This window comes from Oncorhynchus keta, chromosome 35 (assembly GCF_023373465.1).
Source record: "Oncorhynchus keta strain PuntledgeMale-10-30-2019 chromosome 35, Oket_V2, whole genome shotgun sequence".
NCBI lineage: Eukaryota > Metazoa > Chordata > Actinopteri > Salmoniformes > Salmonidae > Oncorhynchus > Oncorhynchus keta.
In genome coordinates this window covers 30773831-30801492 of record NC_068455.1, presented here as the reverse complement: position 1 = coordinate 30801492, position 27662 = coordinate 30773831, and the positions used below count along the sequence as shown (strand labels likewise).

Genomic DNA, 27662 nt, shown 5'->3' with positions numbered 1-27662 from the left:
AACACATTGAATAACAGATTCACTACATGGAACAACAGGTAGTCCTTACTGCTATTAGCCCATACAAACACATTGAATAACAGATTCACTACATGGAACAACAGATAGTTCTTACTGCTATTAGCCCATACAAACACATTGAATAACAGATTCACTACATGGAACAACAGGTAGTCCTTACTGCTATTAGCCCATACAAACACATTGAATAACAGATAGTCCTTACTGCTATTAGCCCATACAAACACATTGAATAACAGATTCACTACATGGACCAACAGATCATCTTTACTGCTATTAGCCCATACAAACACATTGAATAACAGATTCACTACATGGAACAATAGATAGTCCTTACTGCTATTAGCCCATACAAACGCATTGAATAACAGATTCACTACACGGAACAACAGGTAGTCCTTACTGCTATTAGCCCATACAAACACATTGAATAACAGATTCACTACACGGAACAACAGATAGTCCTTACTGCTATTAGCCCATACAAACACATTGAATAACAGATTCACTACACGGAACAACAGATAGTCCTTACTGCTATTAGCCCATACAAACGCATTGAATAACAGATTCACTACACGGAACAACAGGTAGTCCTTACTGCTATTAGCCCATACAAATACATTGAATAACAGATTCACTACATGGAACAACAGATAGTTCTTACTGCTATTAGCCCATACAAACACATTGAATAACATATTCACTACATGGAACAACAGATAGTCCTTACTGCTATTAGCCCATACAAACACATTGAATAACAGATTCACTACATGGAACAACAGATAGTCCTTACTGCTATTAGCCCATACAAACACATTGAATAACAGATTCACTACATGGAACAACAGGTAACAACAGAATAACAGATAGTCCTTACTGCTATTAGCCCATACAAACACATTGAATAACAGATTCACTACATGGAACAACAGGTAGTCCTTACTGCTATTAGCCCATACAAACACATTGAATAACAGATTCACTACATGGAACAACAGATAGTCCTTACTGCTATTAGCCCATACAAACACATTGAATAACAGATTCACTACATGGAACAACAGGTAGTCCTTACTGCTATTAGCCCATACAAACACATTGAATAACAGATTCACTACATGGAACAACAGGTAGTCCTTACTGCTATTAGCCCATACAAACACATTGAATAACAGATTCACTACATGGACCAACAGATCATCCTTACTGCTATTAGCCCATACAAACACATTGAATAACAGATTCACTACATGGAACAACAGATAGTCCTTACTGCTATTAGCCCATACAAACACATTGAATAACAGATTCACTACATGGAACAACAGATAGTCCTTACTGCTATTAGCCCATACAAACACATTGAAAAACAGATTCACTACATGGAACAACAGATAGTCCTTACTGCTATTAGCCCATACAAACACATTGAATAACAGATTCACTACATGGAACAACAGGTAGTCCTTACTGCTATTAGCCCATACAAACACATTGAATAACAGATTCACTACATGGAACAACAGATAGTCCTTACTGCTATTAGCCCATACAAACACATTGAATAACAGATTCACTACATGGAACAACAGATCGTCCTTACTGCTATTAGCCCATACAAACACATTGAATAACAGATTCACTACATGGAACAACAGGTAGTCCTTACTGCTATTAGCCCATACAAACACATTGAATAACAGATTCACTACATGGAACAACAGATAGTTCTTACTGCTATTAGCCCATACAAACACATTGAATAACAGATTCACTACATGGAACAACAGGTAGTCCTTACTGCTATTAGCCCATACAAACACATTGAATAACAGATAGTCCTTACTGCTATTAGCCCATACAAACACATTGAATAACAGATTCACTACATGGACCAACAGATCATCTTTACTGCTATTAGCCCATACAAACACATTGAATAACAGATTCACTACATGGAACAACAGATAGTCCTTACTGCTATTAGCCCATACAAACGCATTGAATAACAGATTCACTACATGGAACAACAGGTAGTCCTTACTGCTATTAGCCCATACAAACACATTGAATAACAGATTCACTACACGGAACAACAGATAGTCCTTACTGCTATTAGCCCATACAAACACATTGAATAACAGATTCACTACACGGAACAACAGATAGTCCTTACTGCTATTAGCCCATACAAACACATTGAATAACAGATTCACTACATGGAACAACAGGTAGTCCTTACTGCTATTAGCCCATACAAACACATTGAATAACAGATTCACTACATGGACCAACAGATCATCCTTACTGCTATTAGCCCATACAAACACATTGAATAACAGATTCACTACATGGAACAACAGATAGTCCTTACTGCTATTAGCCCATACAAACACATTGAATAACAGATTCACTACATGGAACAACAGATAGTCCTTACTGCTATTAGCCCATACAAACACATTGAAAACAGATTCACTACATGGAACAACAGATCGTCCTTACTGCTATTAGCCCATACAAACACATTGAATAACAGATTCACTACATGGAACAACAGGTAGTCCTTACTGCTATTAGCCCATACAAACACATTGAATAACAGATTCACTACATGGAACAACAGATAGTTCTTACTGCTATTAGCCCATACAAACACATTGAATAACAGATTCACTACATGGAACAACAGGTAGTCCTTACTGCTATTAGCCCATACAAACACATTGAATAACAGATAGTCCTTACTGCTATTAGCCCATACAAACACATTGAATAACAGATTCACTACATGGACCAACAGATCATCTTTACTGCTATTAGCCCATACAAACACATTGAATAACAGATTCACTACATGGAACAACAGATAGTCCTTACTGCTATTAGCCCATACAAACGCATTGAATAACAGATTCACTACACGGAACAACAGGTAGTCCTTACTGCTATTAGCCCATACAAACACATTGAATAACAGATTCACTACACGGAACAACAGATAGTCCTTACTGCTATTAGCCCATACAAACACATTGAATAACAGATAGATTCAAACACATTGAATAACAGATAGTCCTTACTGCTATTAGCCCATACAAACACATTGAATAACAGATTCACTACATGGAACAACAGATAGTCCTTACTGCTATTAGCCCATACAAACACATTGAATAACAGATTCACTACACGGAACAACAGATAGTCCTTACTGCTATTAGCCCATACAAACACATTGAATAACAGATTCACTACACAGAACAACAGATAGTCCTTACTGCTATTAGCCCATACAAACGCATTGAATAACAGATTCACTACATGGAACAACAGGTAGTCCTTACTGCTATTAGCCCATACAAACACATTGAATAACAGATTCACTACATGGACAACAGATCATCCTTACTGCTAAGCCCATACAAACACATTGAATAACAGATTCACTACATGGAACAACAGATAGTCCTTACTGCTATTAGCCCATACAAACACATTGAATAACAGATTCACTACATGGAACAACAGATAGTCCTTACTGCTATTAGCCCATACAAACACATTGAAAAACAGATTCACTACATGGAACAACAGATCGTCCTTACTGCTATTAGCCCATACAAACACATTGAATAACAGATTCACTACATGGAACAACAGGTAGTCCTTACTGCTATTAGCCCATACAAACACATTGAATAACAGATTCACTACATGGAACAACAGATAGTTCTTACTGCTATTAGCCCATACAAACACATTGAATAACAGATTCACTACATGGAACAACAGGTAGTCCTTACTGCTATTAGCCCATACAAACACATTGAATAACAGATAGTCCTTACTGCTAATAAAACAGAATAACAGATTCACTACATGGACCAACAGATAGTCCTTACTGCTATTAGCCCATACAAACACATTGAATAACAGATTCACTACATGGAACAACAGATAGTCCTTACTGCTATTAGCCCATACAAACACATTGAAAAACAGATTCACTACATGGAACAACAGATAGTCCTTACTGCTATTAGCCCATACAAACACATTGAATAACAGATTCACTACATGGAACAACAGGTAGTCCTTACTGCTATTAGCCCATACAAACACATTGAATAACAGATTCACTACATGGAACAACAGATAGTCCTTACTGCTATTAGCCCATACAAACACATTGAATAACAGATTCACTACATGGAACAACAGATCGTCCTTACTGCTATTAGCCCATACAAACACATTGAATAACAGATTCACTACATGGAACAACAGGTAGTTCTTACTGCTATTAGCCCATACAAACACATTGAATAACAGATTCACTACATGGAACAACAGATAGTCCTTACTGCTATTAGCCCATACAAACACATTGAATAACAGATTCACTACATGGAACAACAGGTAGTCCTTACTGCTATTAGCCCATACAAACACATTGAATAACAGATAGTCCTTACTGCTATTAGCCCATACAAACACATTGAATAACAGATTCACTACATGGACCAACAGATCATCTTTACTGCTATTAGCCCATACAAACACATTGAATAACAGATTCACTACATGGAACAACAGATAGTCCTTACTGCTATTAGCCCATACAAACGCATTGAATAACAGATTCACTACACGGAACAACAGGTAGTCCTTACTGCTATTAGCCCATACAAACACATTGAATAACAGATTCACTACACGGAACAACAGATAGTCCTTACTGCTATTAGCCCATACAAACACATTGAATAACAGATTCACTACACGGAACAACAGATAGTCCTTACTGCTATTAGCCCATACAAACGCATTGAATAACAGATTCACTACATGGAACAACAGGTAGTCCTTACTGCTATTAGCCCATACAAACACATTGAATAACAGATTCACTACATGGACCAACAGATCATCCTTACTGCTATTAGCCCATACAAACACATTGAATAACAGATTCACTACATGGAACAACAGATAGTCCTTACTGCTATTAGCCCATACAAACACATTGAATAACAGATTCACTACATGGAACAACAGATAGTCCTTACTGCTATTAGCCCATACAAACACATTGAATAACAGATTCACTACATGGAACAACAGATATCCTTACTGCTATTAGCCCATACAAACACATTGAATAACAGATTCACTACATGGAACAACAGGTAGTCCTTACTGCTATTAGCCCATACAAACACATTGAATAACAGATTCACTACATGGAACAACAGATAGTTCTTACTGCTATTAGCCCATACAAACACATTGAATAACAGATTCACTACATGGAACAACAGGTAGTCCTTACTGCTATTAGCCCATACAAACACATTGAATAACAGATAGTCCTTACTGCTATTAGCCCATACAAACACATTGAATAACAGATTCACTACATGGACCAACAGATCATCTTTACTGCTATTAGCCCATACAAACACATTGAATAACAGATTCACTACATGGAACAACAGATAGTCCTTACTGCTATTAGCCCATACAAACGCATTGAATAACAGATTCACTACACGGAACAACAGGTAGTCCTTACTGCTATTAGCCCATACAAACACATTGAATAACAGATTCACTACACGGAACAACAGATAGTCCTTACTGCTATTAGCCCATACAAACACATTGAATAACAGATTCACTACATGGAACAACAGGTAGTCCTTACTGCTATTAGCCCATACAAACACATTGAACAGATAGTCCTTACTGCTATTAGCCCATACAAACACATCAGATTCACACATGGAACAACAGATAGTCCTTACTGCTATTAGCCCATACAAACACATTGAATAACAGATTCACTACATGGAACAACAGATAGTCCTTACTGCTATTAGCCCATACAAACACATTGAAAAACAGATTCACTACATGGAACAACAGATAGTCCTTACTGCTATTAGCCCATACAAACACATTGAATAACAGATTCACTACATGGAACAACAGGTAGTCCTTACTGCTATTAGCCCATACAAACACATTGAATAACAGATTCACTACATGGAACAACAGATAGTCCTTACTGCTATTAGCCCATACAAACACATTGAATAACAGATTCACTACATGGAACAACAGATAGTCCTTACTGCTATTAGCCCATACAAACACATTGAATAACAGATTCACTACATGGAACAACAGGTAGTCCTTACTGCTATTAGCCCATACAAACACATTGAATAACAGATTCACTACATGGAACAACAGATAGTTCTTACTGCTATTAGCCCATACAAACACATTGAATAACAGATTCACTACATGGAACAACAGGTAGTCCTTACTGCTATTAGCCCATACAAACACATTGAATAACAGATTCACTGCTATTAGCCCATACAAACACATTGAATAACAGATTCACTACATGGACCAACAGATCATCTTTACTGCTATTAGCCCATACAAACACATTGAATAACAGATTCACTACATGGAACAACAGATAGTCCTTACTGCTATTAGCCCATACAAACGCATTGAATAACAGATTCACTACACGGAACAACAGGTAGTCCTTACTGCTATTAGCCCATACAAACACATTGAATAACAGATTCACTACATGGAACAACAGATAGTCCTTACTGCTATTAGCCCATACAAACACATTGAATAACAGATTCACTACACGGAACAACAGATAGTCCTTACTGCTATTAGCCCATACAAACGCATTGAATAACAGATTCACTACATGGAACAACAGATAGTCCTTACTGCTATTAGCCCATACAAACACATTGAATAACAGATTCACTACATGGAACAACAGATCAGTCCTTACTGCTATTAGCCCATACAAACACATTGAATAACAGATTCACTACATGGAACAACAGATAGTCCTTACTGCTATTAGCCCATACAAACACATTGAATAACAGATTCACTACATGGAACAACAGATAGTCCTTACTGCTATTAGCCCATACAAACACATTGAATAACAGATTCACTACATGGAACAACAGATCGACTGCTATTAGCCCATACAAACACATTGAATAACAGATTCACTACATAACAACAGGTAGTCCTTACTGCTATTAGCCCATACAAACACATTGAATAACAGATTCACTACATGGAACAACAGATAGTTCTTACTGCTATTAGCCCATACAAACACATTGAATAACAGATTCACTACATGGAACAACAGGTAGTCCTTACTGCTATTAGCCCATACAAACACATTGAATAACAGATAGTCCTACTTAGCCCATACAAACACATTGAATAACAGATTCACTACATGGAACAACAGATCATCTTTACTGCTATTAGCCCATACAAACACATTGAATAACAGATTCACTACATGGAACAACAGATAGTCCTTACTGCTATTAGCCCATACAAACACATTGAATAACAGATTCACTACATGGAACAACAGGTAGTCCTTACTGCTATTAGCCCATACAAACACATTGAATAACAGATTCACTACACAACAACAGATAGTCCTTACTGCTATTAGCCCATACAAACACATTGAATAACAGATAGTCACTACATGGAACAAACAGAATAACAGTCCTTACTGCTATTAGCCCATACAAACACATTGAATAACAGATTCACTACATGGAACAACAGATAGTCCTTACTGCTATTAGCCCATACAAACACATTGAATAACAGATTCACTACATGGAACAACAGATAGTCCTTACTGCTATTAGCCCATACAAACACATTGAATAACAGATTCACTACACGGAACAACAGATAGTCCTTACTGGAACAACAGATAGTCCTTACTGCCCCATACAAACACATTGAATAACAGATTCACTACATGGAACAACAGATAGTCCTTACTGCTATTAGCCCATACAAACACATTGAATAACAGATTCACTACATGGAACAACAGGTAGTCCTTACTGCTATTAGCCCATACAAACACATTGAATAACAGATTCACTACATGGACCAACAGATCATCCTTACTGCTATTAGCCCATACAAACACATTGAATAACAGATTCACTACATGGAACAACAGATAGTCCTTACTGCTATTAGCCCATACAAACACATTGAATAACAGATTCACTACATGGAACAACAGATAGTCCTTACTGCTATTAGCCCATACAAACACATTGAATAACAGATTCACTACATGGAACAACAGATAGTCCTTACTGCTATTAGCCCATACAAACACATTGAATAACAGATTCACTACATGGAACAACAGGTAGTCCTTACTGCTATTAGCCCATACAAACACATTGAATAACAGATTCACTACATGGAACAACAGATAGTTCTTACTGCTATTAGCCCATACAAACACATTGAATAACAGATTCACTACATGGAACAACAGGTAGTCCTTACTGCTATTAGAACAAACAGAATAACAGATAGTCCTTACTGCTATTAGCCCATACAAACACATTGAATAACAGATTCACTACATGGACCAACAGATCATCTTTACTGCTATTAGCCCATACAAACACATTGAATAACAGATTCACTACATGGAACAACAGATAGTCCTTACTGCTATTAGCCCATACAAACACATTGAATAACAGATTCACTACATGGAACAACAGGTAGTCCTTACTGCTATTAGCCCATACAAACACATTGAATAACAGATTCACTACATGGAACAACAGATAGTCCTTACTGCTATTAGCCCATACAAACACATTGAATAACAGATTCACTACATGGAACAACAGATAGTCCTTACTGCTATTAGCCCATACAAACACATTGAATAACAGATTCACTACATGGAACAACAGATAGTCCTTACTGCTATTAGCCCATACAAACACATTGAATAACAGATTCACAACATGGAACAACAGATAGTCCTTACTGCTATTAGCCCATACAAACACATTGAATAACAGATTCACTACATGGAACAACAGGTAGTCCTTACTGCTATTAGCCCATACAAACACATTGAATAACAGATTCACTACATGGAACAACAGATAGTTCTTACTGCTATTAGCCCATACAAACACATTGAATAACAGATTCACTACATGGAACAACAGGTAGTCCTTAGCTATTAGCCCATACAAACACATTGAATAACAGATAGTCCTTACTGCTATTAGCCCATACAAACACATTGAATAACAGATTCACTACATGGACCAACAGATCATCTTTACTGCTATTAGCCCATACAAACACATTGAATAACAGATTCACTACATGGAACAACAGATAGTCCTTACTGCTATTAGCCCATACAAACACATTGAATAACAGATTCACTACACGGAACAACAGGTAGTCCTTACTGCTATTAGCCCATACAAACACATTGAATAACAGATTCACTACACGGAACAACAGATAGTCCTTACTGCTATTAGCCCATACAAACACATTGAATAACAGATTCACTACACGGAACAACAGATAGTCCTTACTGCTATTAGCCCATACAAACGCATTGAATAACAGATTCACTACATGGAACAACAGGTAGTCCTTACTGCTATTAGCCCATACAAACACATTGAATAACAGATTCACTACATGGAACAACAGATCATCCTTACTGCTATTAGCCCATACAAACACATTGAATAACAGATTCACTACATGGAACAACAGATAGTCCTTACTGCTATTAGCCCATACAAACACATTGAATAACAGATTCACTACATGGAACAACAGATAGTCCTTACTGCTATTAGCCCATACAAACACATTGAAAAACAGATTCACTACATGGAACAACAGATCGTCCTTACTGCTATTAGCCCATACAAACACATTGAATAACAGATTCACTACATGGAACAACAGGTAGTCCTTACTGCTATTAGCCCATACAAACACATTGAATAACAGATTCACTACATGGAACAACAGATAGTTCTTACCCATGAATAACAGATTCACTACATGGAACAACAGGTAGTCCTTACTGCTATTAGCCCATACAAACACATTGAATAACAGATAGTCCTTACTGCTATTAGCCCATACAAACACATTGAATAACAGATTCACTACATGGACCAACAGATCATCTTTACTGCTATTAGCCCATACAAACACATTGAATAACAGATTCACTACATGGAACAACAGATAGTCCTTACTGCTATTAGCCCATACAAACACATTGAATAACAGATTCACTACATGGAACAACAGGTAGTCCTTACTGCTATTAGCCCATACAAACACATTGAATAACAGATTCACTACATGGAACAACAGATAGTCCTTACTGCTATTAGCCCATACAAACACATTGAATAACAGATTCACTACACGGAACAACAGATAGTCACTTAGCCCATACAAACACATTGAATAACAGATTCACTACACGGAACAACAGGTAGTCCTTACTGCTATTAGCCCATACAAACACATTGAATAACAGATTCACTACATGGAACAACAGATAGTCCTTACTGCTATTAGCCCATACAAACACATTGAATAACAGATTCACTACATGGAACAACAGATAGTCCTTACTGCTATTAGCCCATACAAACACATTGAATAACAGATTCACTACATGGAACAACAGATAGTCCTTACTGCTATTAGCCCATACAAACACATTGAATAACAGATTCACTACATGGAACAACAGATAGTCCTTACTGCTATTAGCCCATACAAACACATTGAATAACAGATTCACTACATGGAACAACAGATAGTCCTTACTGCTATTAGCCCATACAAACACATTGAATAACAGATTCACTACATGGAACAACAGATAGTCCTTACTGCTATTAGCCCATACAAACACATTGAATAACAGATTCACTACATGGAACAACAGATAGTCCTTACTGCTATTAGCCCATACAAACACATTGAATAACAGATTCACTACATGGAACAACAGATAGTCCTTACTGCTATTAGCCCATACAAACACATTGAATAACAGATTCACTACATGGAACAACAGATAGTTCTTACTGCTATTAGCCCATACAAACACATTGAATAACAGATTCACTACATGGAACAACAAACACATTGAATAGATAGTCCTTACTGCTATTAGCCCATACAAACACATTGAATAACAGATTCACTACATGGAACAACAGATCATCTTTACTGCTATTAGCCCATACAAACACATTGAATAACAGATTCACTACATGGAACAACAGATAGTCCTTACTGCTATTAGCCCATACAAACACATTGAATAACAGATTCACTACACGGAACAACAGGTAGTCCTTACTGCTATTAGCCCATACAAACACATTGAATAACAGATTCACTACATGGAACAACAGATAGTCCTTACTGCTATTAGCCCATACAAACACATTGAATAACAGATTCACTACACGCAACAGATAGTCCTTATACCCAACAAACACATTGAATAACAGATTCACTACATGGAACAACAGGTAGTCCTTACTGCTATTAGCCCATACAAACACATTGAATAACAGATTCACAACATGGAACAACAGATAGTCCTTACTGCTATTAGCCCATACAAACACATTGAATAACAGATTCACAACATGGAACAACAGATAGTCCTTACTGCTATTAGCCCATACAAACACATTGAATAACAGATTCACTACATGGAACAACAGGTAGTCCTTACTGCTATTAGCCCATACAAACAGATTGAATAACAGATTCACTACATGGAACAACAGGTAGTCCTTACTGCTATTAGCCCATACAAACACATTGAATAACAGATTCACTACATGGAACAACAGATAGTCCTTACTGCTATTAGCCCATACAAACAGATTGAATAACAGATTCACTACATGGAACAACAGGTAGTCCTTACTGCTATTAGCCCATACAAACACATTGAATAACAGATTCACTACATGGAACAACAGATAGTCCTTACTGCTATTAGCCCATACAAACACATTGAATAACAGATTCACTACATGGAACAACAGATAGTCCTTACTGCTATTAGCCCATACAAACACATTGAATAACAGATTCACTACACTGGAACAACAGATAACAGTCCTTACTGCTATTAGCCCATACAAACACATTGAATAACAGATTCACTACACGGAACAACAGATAGTCCTTACTGCTATTAGCCCATACAAACACATTGAATAACAGATTCACTACATGGAACAACAGGTAGTCCTTACTGCTATTAGCCCATACAAACACATTGAATAACAGATTCACTACATGGAACAACAGGTAGTCCTTACTGCTGTTAGCCCATACAAACACATTGAATAACAGATAGTCCTTACTGCTATTAGCCCATACAAACACACTGAATAACAGATTCACTACATGGAACAACAGGTAGTCCTTACTGCTATTAGCCCATACAAACACATTGAATAACAGATTCACTACATGGAACAACAGGTAGTCCTTACTGCTATTAGCCCATACAAACACATTGAATAACAGATTCACTACATGGAACAACAGGTAGTCCTTACTGCTGTTAGCCCATACAAGCACATTGAATAACAGATTCACTACATGGAACAACAGGTAGTCCTTACTGCTATTAGCCCATATAAACACATTGAATAACAGATTCACTACATGGAACAACAGATAGTCCTTACTGCTATTAGCCCATACAAACACATTGAATAACAGATTCACTACATGGAACAACAGATAGTCCTTACTGCTATTAGCCCATACAAACACATTGAATAACAGATAACAGATTTGAATAACACACTACACGGAACAACAGATAGTCCTTACTGCTATTAGCCCATACAAACACATTGAATAACAGATTCACTACACGGAACAACAGATAGTCCTTACTGCTATTAGCCCATACAAACACATTGAATAACAGATTCACTACACGGAACAACAGATAGTCCTTACTGCTATTAGCCCATACAAACACATTGAATAACAGATTCACTACATGGAACAACAGATAGTCCTTACTGCTATTAGCCCATAAAACACATTGAATAACAGATTCACTACATGGAACAACAGGTAGTCCTTACTGCTATTAGCCCATACAAACACATTGAATAACAGATTCACTACATGGAACAACAGATAGTCCTTACTGCTATTAGCCCATACAAACACATTGAATAACAGATTCACTACATGGAACAACAGGTAGTCCTTACTGCTATTAGCCCATACAAACACATTGAATAACAGATTCACTACATGGAACAACAGATAGTCCTTACTGCTATTAGCCCATACAAACACATTGAATAACAGATTCACTACATGGAACAACAGATAGTCCTTACTGCTATTAGCCCATACAAACACATTGAATAACAGATTCACTACATGGAACAACAGATAGTCCTTACTGCTATTAGCCCATACAAACACATTGAATAACAGATTCACTACATGGAACAACAGATAGTCCTTACTGCTATTAGCCCATACAAACACATTGAATAACAGATTCACTACATGGAACAACAGATAGTTCTTACTGCTACAAACACATTGAATAACAGATAGTCCTTATTAGCCCATACAAACACATTGAATAACAGATTCACTACATGGAACAACAGATAGTCATTACTGCTATTAGCCCATACAAACACATTGAATAACAGATTCACTACATGGAACAACAGATAGTCCTTACTGCTATTAGCCCATACAAACACATTGAATAACAGATTCACAACATGGAACAACAGATAGTCCTTACTGCTATTAGCCCATACAAACACATTGAATAACAGATTCACTACATGGAACAACAGGTAGTCCTTACTGCTATTAGCCCATACAAACACATTGAATAACAGATTCACTACATGGAACAACAGATAGTTCTTACTGCTATTAGCCCATACAAACACATTGAATAACAGATTCACTACATGGAACAACAGGTAGTCCTTACATTAGCCCATACAAACACATTGAATAACAGATAGTCCTTACTGCTATTAGCCCATACAAACACATTGAATAACAGATTCACTACATGGACCAACAGATCATCTTTACTGCTATTAGCCCATACAAACACATTGAATAACAGATTCACTACATGGAACAACAGATAGTCCTTACTGCTATTAGCCCATACAAACGCATTGAATAACAGATTCACTACACGGAACAACAGGTAGTCCTTACTGCTATTAGCCCATACAAACACATTGAATAACAGATTCACTACATGGAACAACAGATAGTCCTTACTGCTATTAGCCCATACAAACACATTGAATAACAGATTCACTACACGGAACAACAGATAGTCCTTACTGCTATTAGCCCATACAAACGCATTGAATAACAGATTCACTACATGGAACAACAGGTAGTCCTTACTGCTATTAGCCCATACAAACACATTGAATAACAGATTCACTACATGGAACAACAGATAGTCCTTACTGCTATTAGCCCATACAAACACATTGAATAACAGATTCACTACATGGAACAACAGATAGTCCTTACTGCTATTAGCCCATACAAACACATTGAATAACAGATTCACTACATGGAACAACAGATAGTCCTTACTCTATTAGCCCATACAAACACATTGAATAACAGATAGTCCTTACTGCTATTAGCCCATACAAACACATTGAATAACAGATTCACTACATGGAACAACAGATAGTCCTTACTGCTATTAGCCCATACAAACACATTGAATAACAGATTCACTACATGGAACAACAGGTAGTCCTTACTGCTATTAGCCCATACAAACACATTGAATAACAGATTCACTACATGGAACAACAGATAGTCCTTACTGCTATTAGCCCATACAAACACATTGAATAACAGATTCACTACATGGAACAACAGATAGTCCTTACTGCTATTAGCCCATACAAACACATTGAATAACAGATTCACTACATGGAACAACAGATAGTCCTTACTGCTATTAGCCCATACAAACACATTGAATAACAGATTCACTACATGGAACAACAGATAGTCCTTACTGCTATTAGCCCATACAAACACATTGAATAACAGATTCACTACATGGAACAACAGATAGTCATTTACTAGTCCTTACTATTAGCCCATACAAACACATTGAATAACAGATTCACTACATGGAACAACAGATAGTCCTTACTGCTATTAGCCCATACAAACACATTGAATAACAGATTCACTACATGGAACAACAGATAGTCCTTACTGCTATTAGCCCATACAAACACATTGAATAACAGATTCACTACACGGAACAACAGATAGTCAACAGATACAAACACATTGAATAACAGATAGTCCTTACTGCTATTAGCCCATACAAACACATTGAATAACAGATTCACTACATGGAACAACAGATAGTCATTACTGCTATTAGCCCATACAAACACATTGAATAACAGATTCACTACACGGAACAACAGATAGTCCTTACTGCTATTAGCCCATACAAACACATTGAATAACAGATTCACTACATAACAGATAGTCCTTACTGCTATTAGCCCATTGAACACTACATGGAATAACAGATAGTCCTTACTGCTATTAGCCCATACAAACACATTGAATAACAGATTCACTACATGGAACAACAGGTAGTCCTTACTGCTATTAGCCCATACAAACACATTGAATAACAGATTCACTACACGGAACAACAGATAGTCCTTACTGCTATTAGCCCATACAAACACATTGAATAACAGATTCACTACATGGAACAACAGATAGTCCTTACTGCTATTAGCCCATACAAACACATTGAATAACAGATTCACTACATGGAACAACAGATAGTCCTTACTGCTATTAGCCCATACAAACACATTGAATAACAGATTCACTACATGGAACAACAGATAGTCCTTACTGCTATTAGCCCATACAAACACATTGAATAACAGATTCACTACATGGAACAACAGATAGTCCTTACTGCTATTAGCCCATACAAACACATTGAATAACAGATTCACTACATGGAACAACAGATAGTCCTTACTGCTATTAGCCCATACAAACACATTGAATAACAGATTCACTACATGGAACAACAGATCGTCCTTACTGTTATTAGCCTATACAAACACATTGAATAACAGATTCACTACATGGAACAACAGATAGTCCTTACTGCTATTAGCCCATACAAACACATTGAATAACAGATTCACTACATGGAACAACAGATAGTCCTTACTGCTATTAGCCCATACAAACACATTGAATAACAGATTCACTACATGGAACAACAGATAGTCCTTACTGCTATTAGCCCATACAAACACATTGAATAACAGATTCACTACATGGAACAACAGGTAGTCCTTACTGCTATTAGCCCATACAAACACATTGAATAACAGATTCACTACACGGAACAACAGATAGTCCTTACTGCTATTAGCCCATACAAACACATTGAATAACAGATTCACTACATGGAACAACAGGTAGTCCTTACTGCTATTAGCCCATACAAACACATTGAATAACAGATTCACTACATGGAACAACAGATAGTCCTTACTGCTATTAGCCCATACAAACACATTGAATAACAGATTCACTACATGGAACAACAGGTAGTCCTTACTGCTATTAGCCCATACAAACACATTGAATAACAGATTCACTACATGGAACAACAGGTAGTCCTTACTGCTATTAGCCCATACAAACACATTGAATAACAGATTCACTACATGGAACAACAGATAGTCCTTACTGCTATTAGCCCATACAAACACATTGAATAACAGATTCACTACATGGAACAACAGATAGTTCTTACTGCTATTAGCCCATACAAACACATTGAATAACAGATTCACTACATGGAACAACAGATAGTCCTTACTGCTATTAGCCCATACAAACACATTGAATAACAGATTCACTACACGGAACAACAGATAGTCCTTACTGCTATTAGCCCATACAAACACATTGAATAACAAATTCACTACACGGAACAACAGATAGTCCTTACTGCTATTAGCCCATACAAACACATTGAATAACAGATTCACTACACGGAACAACAGATAGTCCTTACTGCTATTAGCCCATACAAACACATTGAATAACAGATTCACTACATGGAACAACAGATCGTCCTTACTGCTATTAGCCCATACAAACACATTGAATAACAGATTCACTACATGGAACAACAGGTAGTCCTTACTGCTATTAGCCCATACAAACACATTGAATAACAGATTCACTACATGGAACAACAGGTAGTCCTTACTGCTATTAGCCCATACAAACACATTGAATAACAGATTCACTACATGGACCAACAGATCATCCTTACTGCTATTAGCCCATACAAACACATTGAATAACAGATTCACTACATGGAACAACAGATAGTCCTTACTGCTATTAGCCCATACAAACACATTGAATAACAGATTCACTACATGGAACAACAGATAGTCCTTACTGCTATTAGCCCATACAAACACATTGAAAAACAGATTCACTACATGGAACAACAGGTAGTCCTTACTGCTATTAGCCCATACAAACACATTGAATAACAGATTCACTACATGGAACAACAGATAGTCCTTACTGCTATTAGCCCATACAAACACATTGAATAACAGATTCACTACATGGAACAACAGATAGTCCTTACTGCTATTAGCCCATACAAACACATTGAATAACAGATTCACTACATGGAACAACAGATAGTCCTTACTGCTATTAGCCCATACAAACACATTGAATAACAGATTCACTACATGGAACAACAGATCGTCCTTACTGCTATTAGCCCATACAAACACATTGAATAACAGATTCACTACATGGAACAACAGATCGTCCTTACTGCTATTAGCCCATACAAACACATTGAATAACAGATTCACTACATGGAACAACAGGTAGTCCTTACTGCTATTAGCCCATACAAACACATTGAATAACAGATTCACTACATGGAACAACAGGTAGTCCTTACTGCTATTAGCCCATACAAACACATTGAATAACAGATTCACTACATGGAACAACAGATAGTCCTTACTGCTATTAGCCCATACAAACACATTGAATAACAGATTCACTACATGGAACAACAGATAGTTCTTACTGCTATTAGCCCATACAAACACATTGAATAACAGATTCACTACATGGAACAACAGATAGTCCTTACTGCTATTAGCCCATACAAACACATTGAATAACAGATTCACTACACGGAACAACAGATAGTCCTTACTGCTATTAGCCCATACAAACACATTGAATAACAAATTCACTACACGGAACAACAGATAGTCCTTACTGCTATTAGCCCATACAAACACATTGAATAACAGATTCACTACACGGAACAACAGATAGTCCTTACTGCTATTAGCCCATACAAACACATTGAATAACAGATTCACTACATGGAACAACAGATCGTCCTTACTGCTATTAGCCCATACAAACACATTGAATAACAGATTCACTACATGGAACAACAGGTAGTCCTTACTGCTATTAGCCCATACAAACACATTGAATAACAGATTCACTACATGGAACAACAGGTAGTCCTTACTGCTATTAGCCCATACAAACACATTGAATAACAGATTCACTACATGGACCAACAGATCATCCTTACTGCTATTAGCCCATACAAACACATTGAATAACAGATTCACTACATGGAACAACAGATAGTCCTTACTGCTATTAGCCCATACAAACACATTGAATAACAGATTCACTACATGGAACAACAGATAGTCCTTACTGCTATTAGCCCATACAAACACATTGAAAAACAGATTCACTACATGGAACAACAGGTAGTCCTTACTGCTATTAGCCCATACAAACACATTGAATAACAGATTCACTACATGGAACAACAGATAGTCCTTACTGCTATTAGCCCATACAAACACATTGAATAACAGATTCACTACATGGAACAACAGATAGTCCTTACTGCTATTAGCCCATACAAACACATTGAATAACAGATTCACTACATGGAACAACAGATAGTCCTTACTGCTATTAGCCCATACAAACACATTGAATAACAGATTCACTACATGGAACAACAGATCGTCCTTACTGCTATTAGCCCATACAAACACATTGAATAACAGATTCACTACATGGAACAACAGATCGTCCTTACTGCTATTAGCCCATACAAACACATTGAATAACAGATTCACTACATGGAACAACAGATAGTCCTTACTGCTATTAGCCCATACAAACACATTGAATAACATATTCACTACATGGAACAACAGATAGTCCTTACTGCTATTAGCCCATACAAACACATTGAATAACAGATTCACTACATGGAACAACAGGTAGTCCTTACTGCTATTAGCCCATACAAACGCATTGAATAACAGATTCACTACATGGAACAACAGATAGTCCTTACTGCTATTAGCCCATACAAACACATTGAATAACAGATTCACAACATGGAACAACAGATAGTCCTTACTGCTATTAGCCCATACAAACACATTGCATAACAGATTCACAACATGGAACAACAGGTAGTCCTTACTGCTATTAGCCCATACAAACACATTGAATAACAGATTCACTACATGGAACAACAGGTAGTCCTTACTGCTATTAGCCCATACAAACACATTGAATAACAGATTCACTACATGGAACAACAGATAGTCCTTACTGCTATTAGCCCATACAAACACATTGAATAACAGATTCACTACATGGAACAACAGATAGTTCTTACTGCTATTAGCCCATACAAACACATTGAATAACAGATTCACTACATGGAACAACAGATAGTCCTTACTGCTATTAGCCCATACAAACACATTGAATAACAGATTCACTACACGGAACAACAGATAGTCCTTACTGCTATTAGCCCATACAAACACATTGAATAACAAATTCACTACACGGAACAACAGATAGTCCTTACTGCTATTAGCCCATACAAACACATTGAATAACAGATTCACTACACGGAACAACAGATAGTCCTTACTGCTATTAGCCCATACAAACGCATTGAATAACAGATTCACTACATGGAACAACAGATAGTCCTTACTGCTATTAGCCCATACAAACACATTGAATAACAGATTCACTACATGGAACAACAGGTAGTCCTTACTGCTATTAGCCCATACAAACACATTGAATAACAGATTCACTACATGGAACAACAGATAGTCCTTACTGCTATTAGCCCATATAAACACATTGAATAACAGATTCACTACATGGAACAACAGATAGTCCTTACTGCTATTAGCCCATACAAACACATTGAATAACAGATTCACTACATGGAACAACAGATAGTTCTTACTGCTATTAGCCCATACAAACACATTGAATAACAGATTCACTACATGGAACAACAGATAGTCCTTACTGCTATTAGCCCATACAAACACATTGAATAACAGATTCACTACACGGAACAACAGATAGTCCTTACTGCTATTAGCCCATACAAACACATTGAATAACAAATTCACTACACGGAACAACAGATAGTCCTTACTGCTATTAGCCCATACAAACACATTGAATAACAGATTCACTACACGGAACAACAGATAGTCCTTACTGCTATTAGCCCATACAAACACATTGAATAACAGATTCACTACATGGAACAACAGATCGTCCTTACTGCTATTAGCCCATACAAACACATTGAATAACAGATTCACTACATGGAACAACAGGTAGTCCTTACTGCTATTAGCCCATACAAACACATTGAATAACAGATTCACTACATGGAACAACAGGTAGTCCTTACTGCTATTAGCCCATACAAACACATTGAATAACAGATTCACTACATGGACCAACAGATCATCCTTACTGCTATTAGCCCATACAAACACATTGAATAACAGATTCACTACATGGAACAACAGATAGTCCTTACTGCTATTAGCCCATACAAACACATTGAATAACAGATTCACTACATGGAACAACAGATAGTCCTTACTGCTATTAGCCCATACAAACACATTGAAAAACAGATTCACTACATGGAACAACAGATAGTCCTTACTGCTATTAGCCCATACAAACACATTGAATAACAGATTCACTACATGGAACAACAGGTAGTCCTTACTGCTATTAGCCCATACAAACACATTGAATAACAGATTCACTACATGGAACAACAGATAGTCCTTACTGCTATTAGCCCATACAAACACATTGAATAACAGATTCACTACATGGAACAACAGATCGTCCTTACTGCTATTAGCCCATACAAACACATTGAATAACAGATTCACTACATGGAACAACAGGTAGTCCTTACTGCTATTAGCCCATACAAACACATTGAATAACAGATTCACTACATGGAACAACAGATAGTTCTTACTGCTATTAGCCCATACAAACACATTGAATAACAGATTCACTACATGGAACAACAGGTAGTCCTTACTGCTATTAGCCCATACAAACACATTGAATAACAGATAGTCCTTACTGCTATTAGCCCATACAAACACATTGAATAACAGATTCACTACATGGACCAACAGATCATCTTTACTGCTATTAGCCCATACAAACACATTGAATAACAGATTCACTACATGGAACAACAGATAGTCCTTACTGCTATTAGCCCATACAAACGCATTGAATAACAGATTCACTACAGGGAACAACAGGTAGTCCTTACTGCTATTAGCCCATACAAACACATTGAATAACAGATTCACTACACGGAACAACAGATAGTCCTTACTGCTATTAGCCCATACAAACACATTGAATAACAGATTCACTACACGGAACAACAGATAGTCCTTACTGCTATTAGCCCATACAAACGCATTGAATAACAGATTCACTACACGGAACAACAGGTAGTCCTTACTGCTATTAGCCCATACAAATACATTGAATAACAGATTCACTACATGGAACAACAGATAGTCCTTACTGCTATTAGCCCATACAAACACATTGAATAACAGATTCACTACATGGAACAACAGATAGTCCTTACTGCTATTAGCCCATACAAACACATTGAATAACAGATTCACTACATGGAACAACAGGTAGTCCTTACTGCTATTAGCCCATACAAACACATTGAATAACAGATAGTCCTTACTGCTATTAGCCCATACAAACACATTGAATAACAGATTCACTACACGGAACAACAGATAGTCATTACTGCTATTAGCCCATACAAACACATTGAATAACAGATTCACTACACGGAACAACAGATAGTCCTTACTGCTATTAGCCCATACAAACACATTGAATAACAGATTCACTACACGGAACAACAGATAGTCCTTACTGCTATTAGCCCATACAAACACATTGAATAACAGATAGTCCTTACTGCTATTAGCCCATACAAACACATTGAATAACAGATTCACTACATGGAACAACAGGTAGTCCTTACTGCTATTAGCCCATACAAACACATTGAATAACAGATTCACTACATGGAACAACAGGTAGTCCTTACTGCTATTAGCCCATACAAACACATTGAATAACAGATTCACTACATGGAACAACAGATAGTCCTTACTGCTATTAGCCCATACAAACAGATTGAATAACAGATTCACTACATGGAACAACAGGTAGTCCTTACTGCTATTAGCCCATACAAACACATTGAATAACAGATTCACTACATGGAACAACAGATAGTCCTTACTGCTATTAGCCCATACAAACACATTGAATAACAGATTCACTACATGGAACAACAGATAGTTCTTACTGCTATTAGCCCATACAAACACATTGAATAACAGATTCACTACATGGAACAACAGATAGTCCTTACTGCTATTAGCCCATACAAACACATTGAATAACAGATTCACAACATGGAACAACAGATAGTCCTTACTGCTATTAGCCCATACAAACACATTGAATAACAGATTCAAGGAAGGAGCCAGTCTATGAGTCACTAAATCACTGCCCACGCTATGAGAGAGCCATCACTCAAGCCCCGCCAAGGCCTCTCCTGCGAGCGCTGTGGTTGGGGTGCTGTGGTAGTCCCCTGCACATAAAACATCCAATATGAACCCCTTTGAAAAGAGTATAACAGCATGAAATACGTTTTCCACTATCCTTAATGACTCCAGCCCTAAGAGCAAAGCCATAAGTGAAAAATCTAATTCAGCCAGTCCAATTTGGTTGCAAACTGTAGAGTATCAGGCCTGTCAACATGTCCTTAAGACCATTCACGGTTGCACTGATGACATCTTATTGGTCATTTCTGGTGTTGCCAACTGCAAGCTTTGCTTACGTAAAGTGTGCCAGGCAGGCTGGGGGAATATTATCAAATCATAAAGAAGTTTAAGAGGGAAACCCAGCTCATTTCCAGGCATGGATCCTGGAGGCCCATCTTACCCAGACATCTCCCGCTGGCAGCCCTGAACCCGGGGCCACAGGCCTGGCACTGGAAGGAGCCTGGGGTGTTGACACACCTTCCACTGGGGCACGGACTGGGGCCCTGGCACTCATCTACATCTGGCAATGGAACAGGGGAGGGAGAGGAGAGAGTGGAGTTGAGGAAATACCATTAAGATAAGCCTGGATCTAGTCTCTACATTTACAAGGGCACTCGCACGCTCACACACACACCAATAATCATGCCCATATCCTCCCTCTGGTATTGCCTACTATTTAAAGTCTCCACTTTGTTTTTCCCCTGGCTCAGAGCTGAGGAAAATACAACAATGTCTGTTCTGTGGCTGGATTAGATATGAACCCTAGTGCAGCCAATAAACACCCATGGCCAGCATTGTGATGTTCTGAAAGTACAGAGTATCAAGGTTGTCTGTCTCTGTGCTGGATTCACCTTCACACGGCCCTTTCCAGGACTTGGCGTAGCCACTCTTGCATTCACAGGTGTAAGATCCCTCCGTGTTGACACAGTCACCGTCCTGGCACTTGTTGGCCATGTCACACTCATTTATATCTGCACAGAATCCCCGGAACAAGTCAGAGAGGGAAGTAACAAAGAGTGGCTATTGTTCTATGAATATGGCTCATTAGAGAAACATTGCTAGTCTGAAATTGGCCTTAAATTGCCTTGAAACATAAAAGACTGTTTTTAAAATGATGACACATTACACTTATATAGCACGTTTAAAAAGCTCAAATGTGTCTTCTTAGAGCATCATTCATATTTAAATCTGTCTCTCAGTTCCCCTGGTCGCTCTGGGGAGGGCTTTAGCTAGTATTCTCGTGTGAGAGCACCAGCTAGTACAGTATTTATGTGAGCAGTGAGAACATCACTGGGTGAACATCCCTTCCTAAAACTACAGCACCCAGCATGCTTTTCCCCATCTCACCCTGGCAGAACTTCCTGTTCTGGGTGATGACCTGGCTGTAGCCGCTGTAGCATTGGCAGGTGTAGGAGCCAAAGGTGTTCACACAACGGCCCTTCCCTCCACAAGGGTCCCCCTCACACTCATTCACATCTGGACAGAGAGAGGGAAGGAGGGAGACAGACAGAGAGGGAGAGAGAGAGAGGAGGGGAGAGAGACAGAAAGACACAAATAAAGAGAGAGATAGATATAGAGAGAAAGAAAGAGGGGGGAGAAAGGCAAGAGTGTTCCATTTCAGTTCCATTTCACCACTGGAGACCTTGTCCTTTCCAACCCTTCATTCTGGAGCCCCTCCACAGTGCAGAGTGGAGTGCAAGCATTCCTCAGTGATGGGCCAGAGCAGGGTTTGGACGGCGACTGCAGAGTGAGGTAACGGATCACAGCTCCGTGGCAGCTCTCTGGATTGCTCCGACCTTGTTGTCAGGCGTCGCATAAAGGGTCAACATAAACACAGCGATCACTTTCACTTGGCTCTTGAGTTCTCAAGGCCTCTGTTCTTGTATCGTGTGTGGTGTGAACGGCGAAGCTCGTGTTAAGACAATGATATGGAGAGCTGACAGAACTCCCGGAGAAGCCCCCTTTGCCCACCCAGCTATTCCCGTCTTACCGATGCAGTTGGTCTGGAGCGCGCTCAGCTTGTAGCCGGGGTCACAGTAGCAGGTGTAGCCTGTCTGCACTGGCACGCACAGCCCATGGCCACATATGGTTGGAGTGATGGAGCACTTGTCAATATCTGTGAGGAGATACTGACACTGACTTACCTGTGTGAACATTCAATACAATACAATACAATAAAATACAATACCAACAGACATGCCGTGTTCATCCTATCCTATTAAGTTGTCTTTTCCACACAACTCTTCTTAAACACTGTCTACTCCAAAGAAAGTTTACTCGTTCACCACGTGTTTTTCTCCATGGAAACGCGCAGGCTGTTTTATGGCAGGCTGCATGGAGGGGACACGTTTTACTGCGGTGTAGTGTTCAAACATGTGGCAGGGGGCGCTCACTAAGAGTCAGGATGACAGGGAGGGGCCATGCACTGTTAAGCCTGTCATTGGACTTGTCAGTTGTTTGTTTCAGTCCAAAGTGGTTCTTGTAAACATGAGCTGAGGGTGGGCTGCTGTGTTTGACTCAGAGCTCTGACCCTCTCCATAGGATGACCGCGAGTCACAAACACACAGTCTTCTCTCTCTTCTTTTCATGCAGGCCTGGCGTCTGTCCAGTCCAGACAGTTTCCTCTTCCAAAAGGCACACTCTCTCTGGTTTCTCGCCCTCTCGCCCTCTGTGCTGCTCGGAAGCCTGAAGCCAAGTTGGCTTGGGGGAGAAGGTCCACGAAGAGGACAACACATCCTCTGCTTCCCCTTGCTAAACTACGGGTCAGCCCTAAGAAATGTCTATCAAACAGGCCTGTTGGACATTCATAAGTCACAAATGAACTGAGAAATCCCATTTGTATCTAGAAAGCATAACGTTTAATTGCAATTCTACATTTAAATAGTTATTGGGGAGCATTATGAGTAGACTGTTCCAATCCATTCAATCTGCGTCTGCTAATGTACTGTACTCATCTAGCATCAGTGGATGTCGAGGCACAGTGGCCAGTGCAGTGGAGACCATGAAGTGTATTGTGACCATGCCTCTCACCTGTGACCTGAGTGGCCACATTGATGGAGGCTGTGTCCTTGCCCTCAGATTCAGGCCCCAGGTTGATGGGAGAGTCAGGAGTCACTTTTTCTACCACATCTACTGGAGACAGAGTTGGAGGACAAGAGAGAGGGAGAGAGACAGAGAGGGAAACATAGAGAGAAAGAGAGAAGAAAGACAGAGAGCGAAAGATAGAAAGACGAGGTGTCAACGTGTCAATGGGCCAATGGGGAGAGCACACTGGATATCCAACAGCCTTGGCTGCTGCTACTTTCCCCTGAGTGACCCAGTATCTGCTTTTCCAACTGGCAATGGCATGACAATCACTCACAAGGTCCTCCTACGGTAGCATGGCAGTGATATAAAGATGAAATATGCCCTTTCTGCTTGCTAAAAACAGATAACAGACATCAATCAGCTGGACCCATAGATGGACTCAACCTACAGACTGTCAATGTTTTCATTGGCAGGGGAATCCCGGGGCAGGCTGCCTCTGCTGTGTGCTTTGTGTGAGCAATTTATAGAAAATGTTTCAGGACTCCATGTGCCTGACTACTGGATGAATCTCTGTTTTCTCTGGCACTCTCATTGGTTTTATCAATGCACCATGAGGTGTAGGATCACTGTGTAAAAACACCACAGTAAATTACAGGCTGAAACTGTGATTATGAGTTATGAATATGAACTGACACCATTGTGACAAGGTTCTTTGATGGTTTGGGATTTAGATACATTACCTGGGTACTTCAGTGGGGAGTCAGTCGCAACAGGACGCTGTGGAATAAGCAAGAATAGGTTAGAATTTGGTTATAAAAAAATGTGTTTCACTCTCTTCTGACCGTTTTTACCATCAATGTATTTTTCATATCGATTGCAATGACTTAATACCATAGGAGTCTTAAAGCTAAGACGCTGTGGTTTTCTTCTAAAATAAACATTTCAAAAGCATGTGTTTTTTTTCTGAGAGAAGAGGAACTCACCGGGTTCAACATTTCCACATCTGTTTGGAGAGAGAGAAGCGGCCGTGTTATCAGTAGAGAAAAGTGACATTCGGTTAGCATTACCATGCATTGTCATTGAGATATCAATCCATGTTCTCATCGGGCGTTTTACTGTTTAGACGCCATCTTAAGGTCTTTGTTTCCAATAAAACTCATCTTACAGCACATTTATCCCTAAAGCCAGGGAGAAGACCTTGACTCTGATCATGTACTATAGAGCCTATGGAAACATTTGAAACAGATATCTCAGATAGTGAAGACACAATCCCTAAATATTTATGGTCTCCTTATATAAATAATTTTGCTCGGGCCATGCCGATAATTTATCTCATAACTGTAAATCAGAAGAATGTTTCACAGAAGATCCAGAGGTCGCAGATGTTTGACCTGTGTGGATTAAGTACACTGCTCAAATGCTTATGGGAGGTGTATTCTGACAGATAGGGGAAGCGAATACAGTTTGATATTTAGTAGATGAGGATAAACCTGTTATTTGTGGAGATAAAAACATCCTGTTGATGTTTTCGTCTGT

The 27662-nt window shown here is 38.5% G+C and overlaps 1 protein-coding gene across 2 annotated transcripts in view; it reads right to left on the bottom strand.

Moving 5' to 3' along the window:
- The window catches only part of LOC118369087 (latent-transforming growth factor beta-binding protein 2-like), a 184750-nt gene that overhangs the window by 42197 nt on the left and 114891 nt on the right, over positions 1-27662 (bottom strand). Inside the window, exons 13-19 of one of the 2 annotated variants that reach the window (XM_052496861.1) lie at positions 27110-27129; positions 26867-26903; positions 26130-26231; positions 25090-25215; positions 24447-24575; positions 23951-24070; positions 23500-23619 (exon numbers count right to left, since the gene is read on the bottom strand). In XM_052496861.1, coding sequence (XP_052352821.1) covers positions 23500-23619; positions 23951-24070; positions 24447-24575; positions 25090-25215; positions 26130-26231; positions 26867-26903; positions 27110-27129 — 654 coding nt within the window. The remainder of the gene's footprint in view (positions 1-23499; positions 23620-23950; positions 24071-24446; positions 24576-25089; positions 25216-26129; positions 26232-26866; positions 26904-27109; positions 27130-27662) is intronic. The other variant, XM_052496862.1, reaches the window with a different exon arrangement.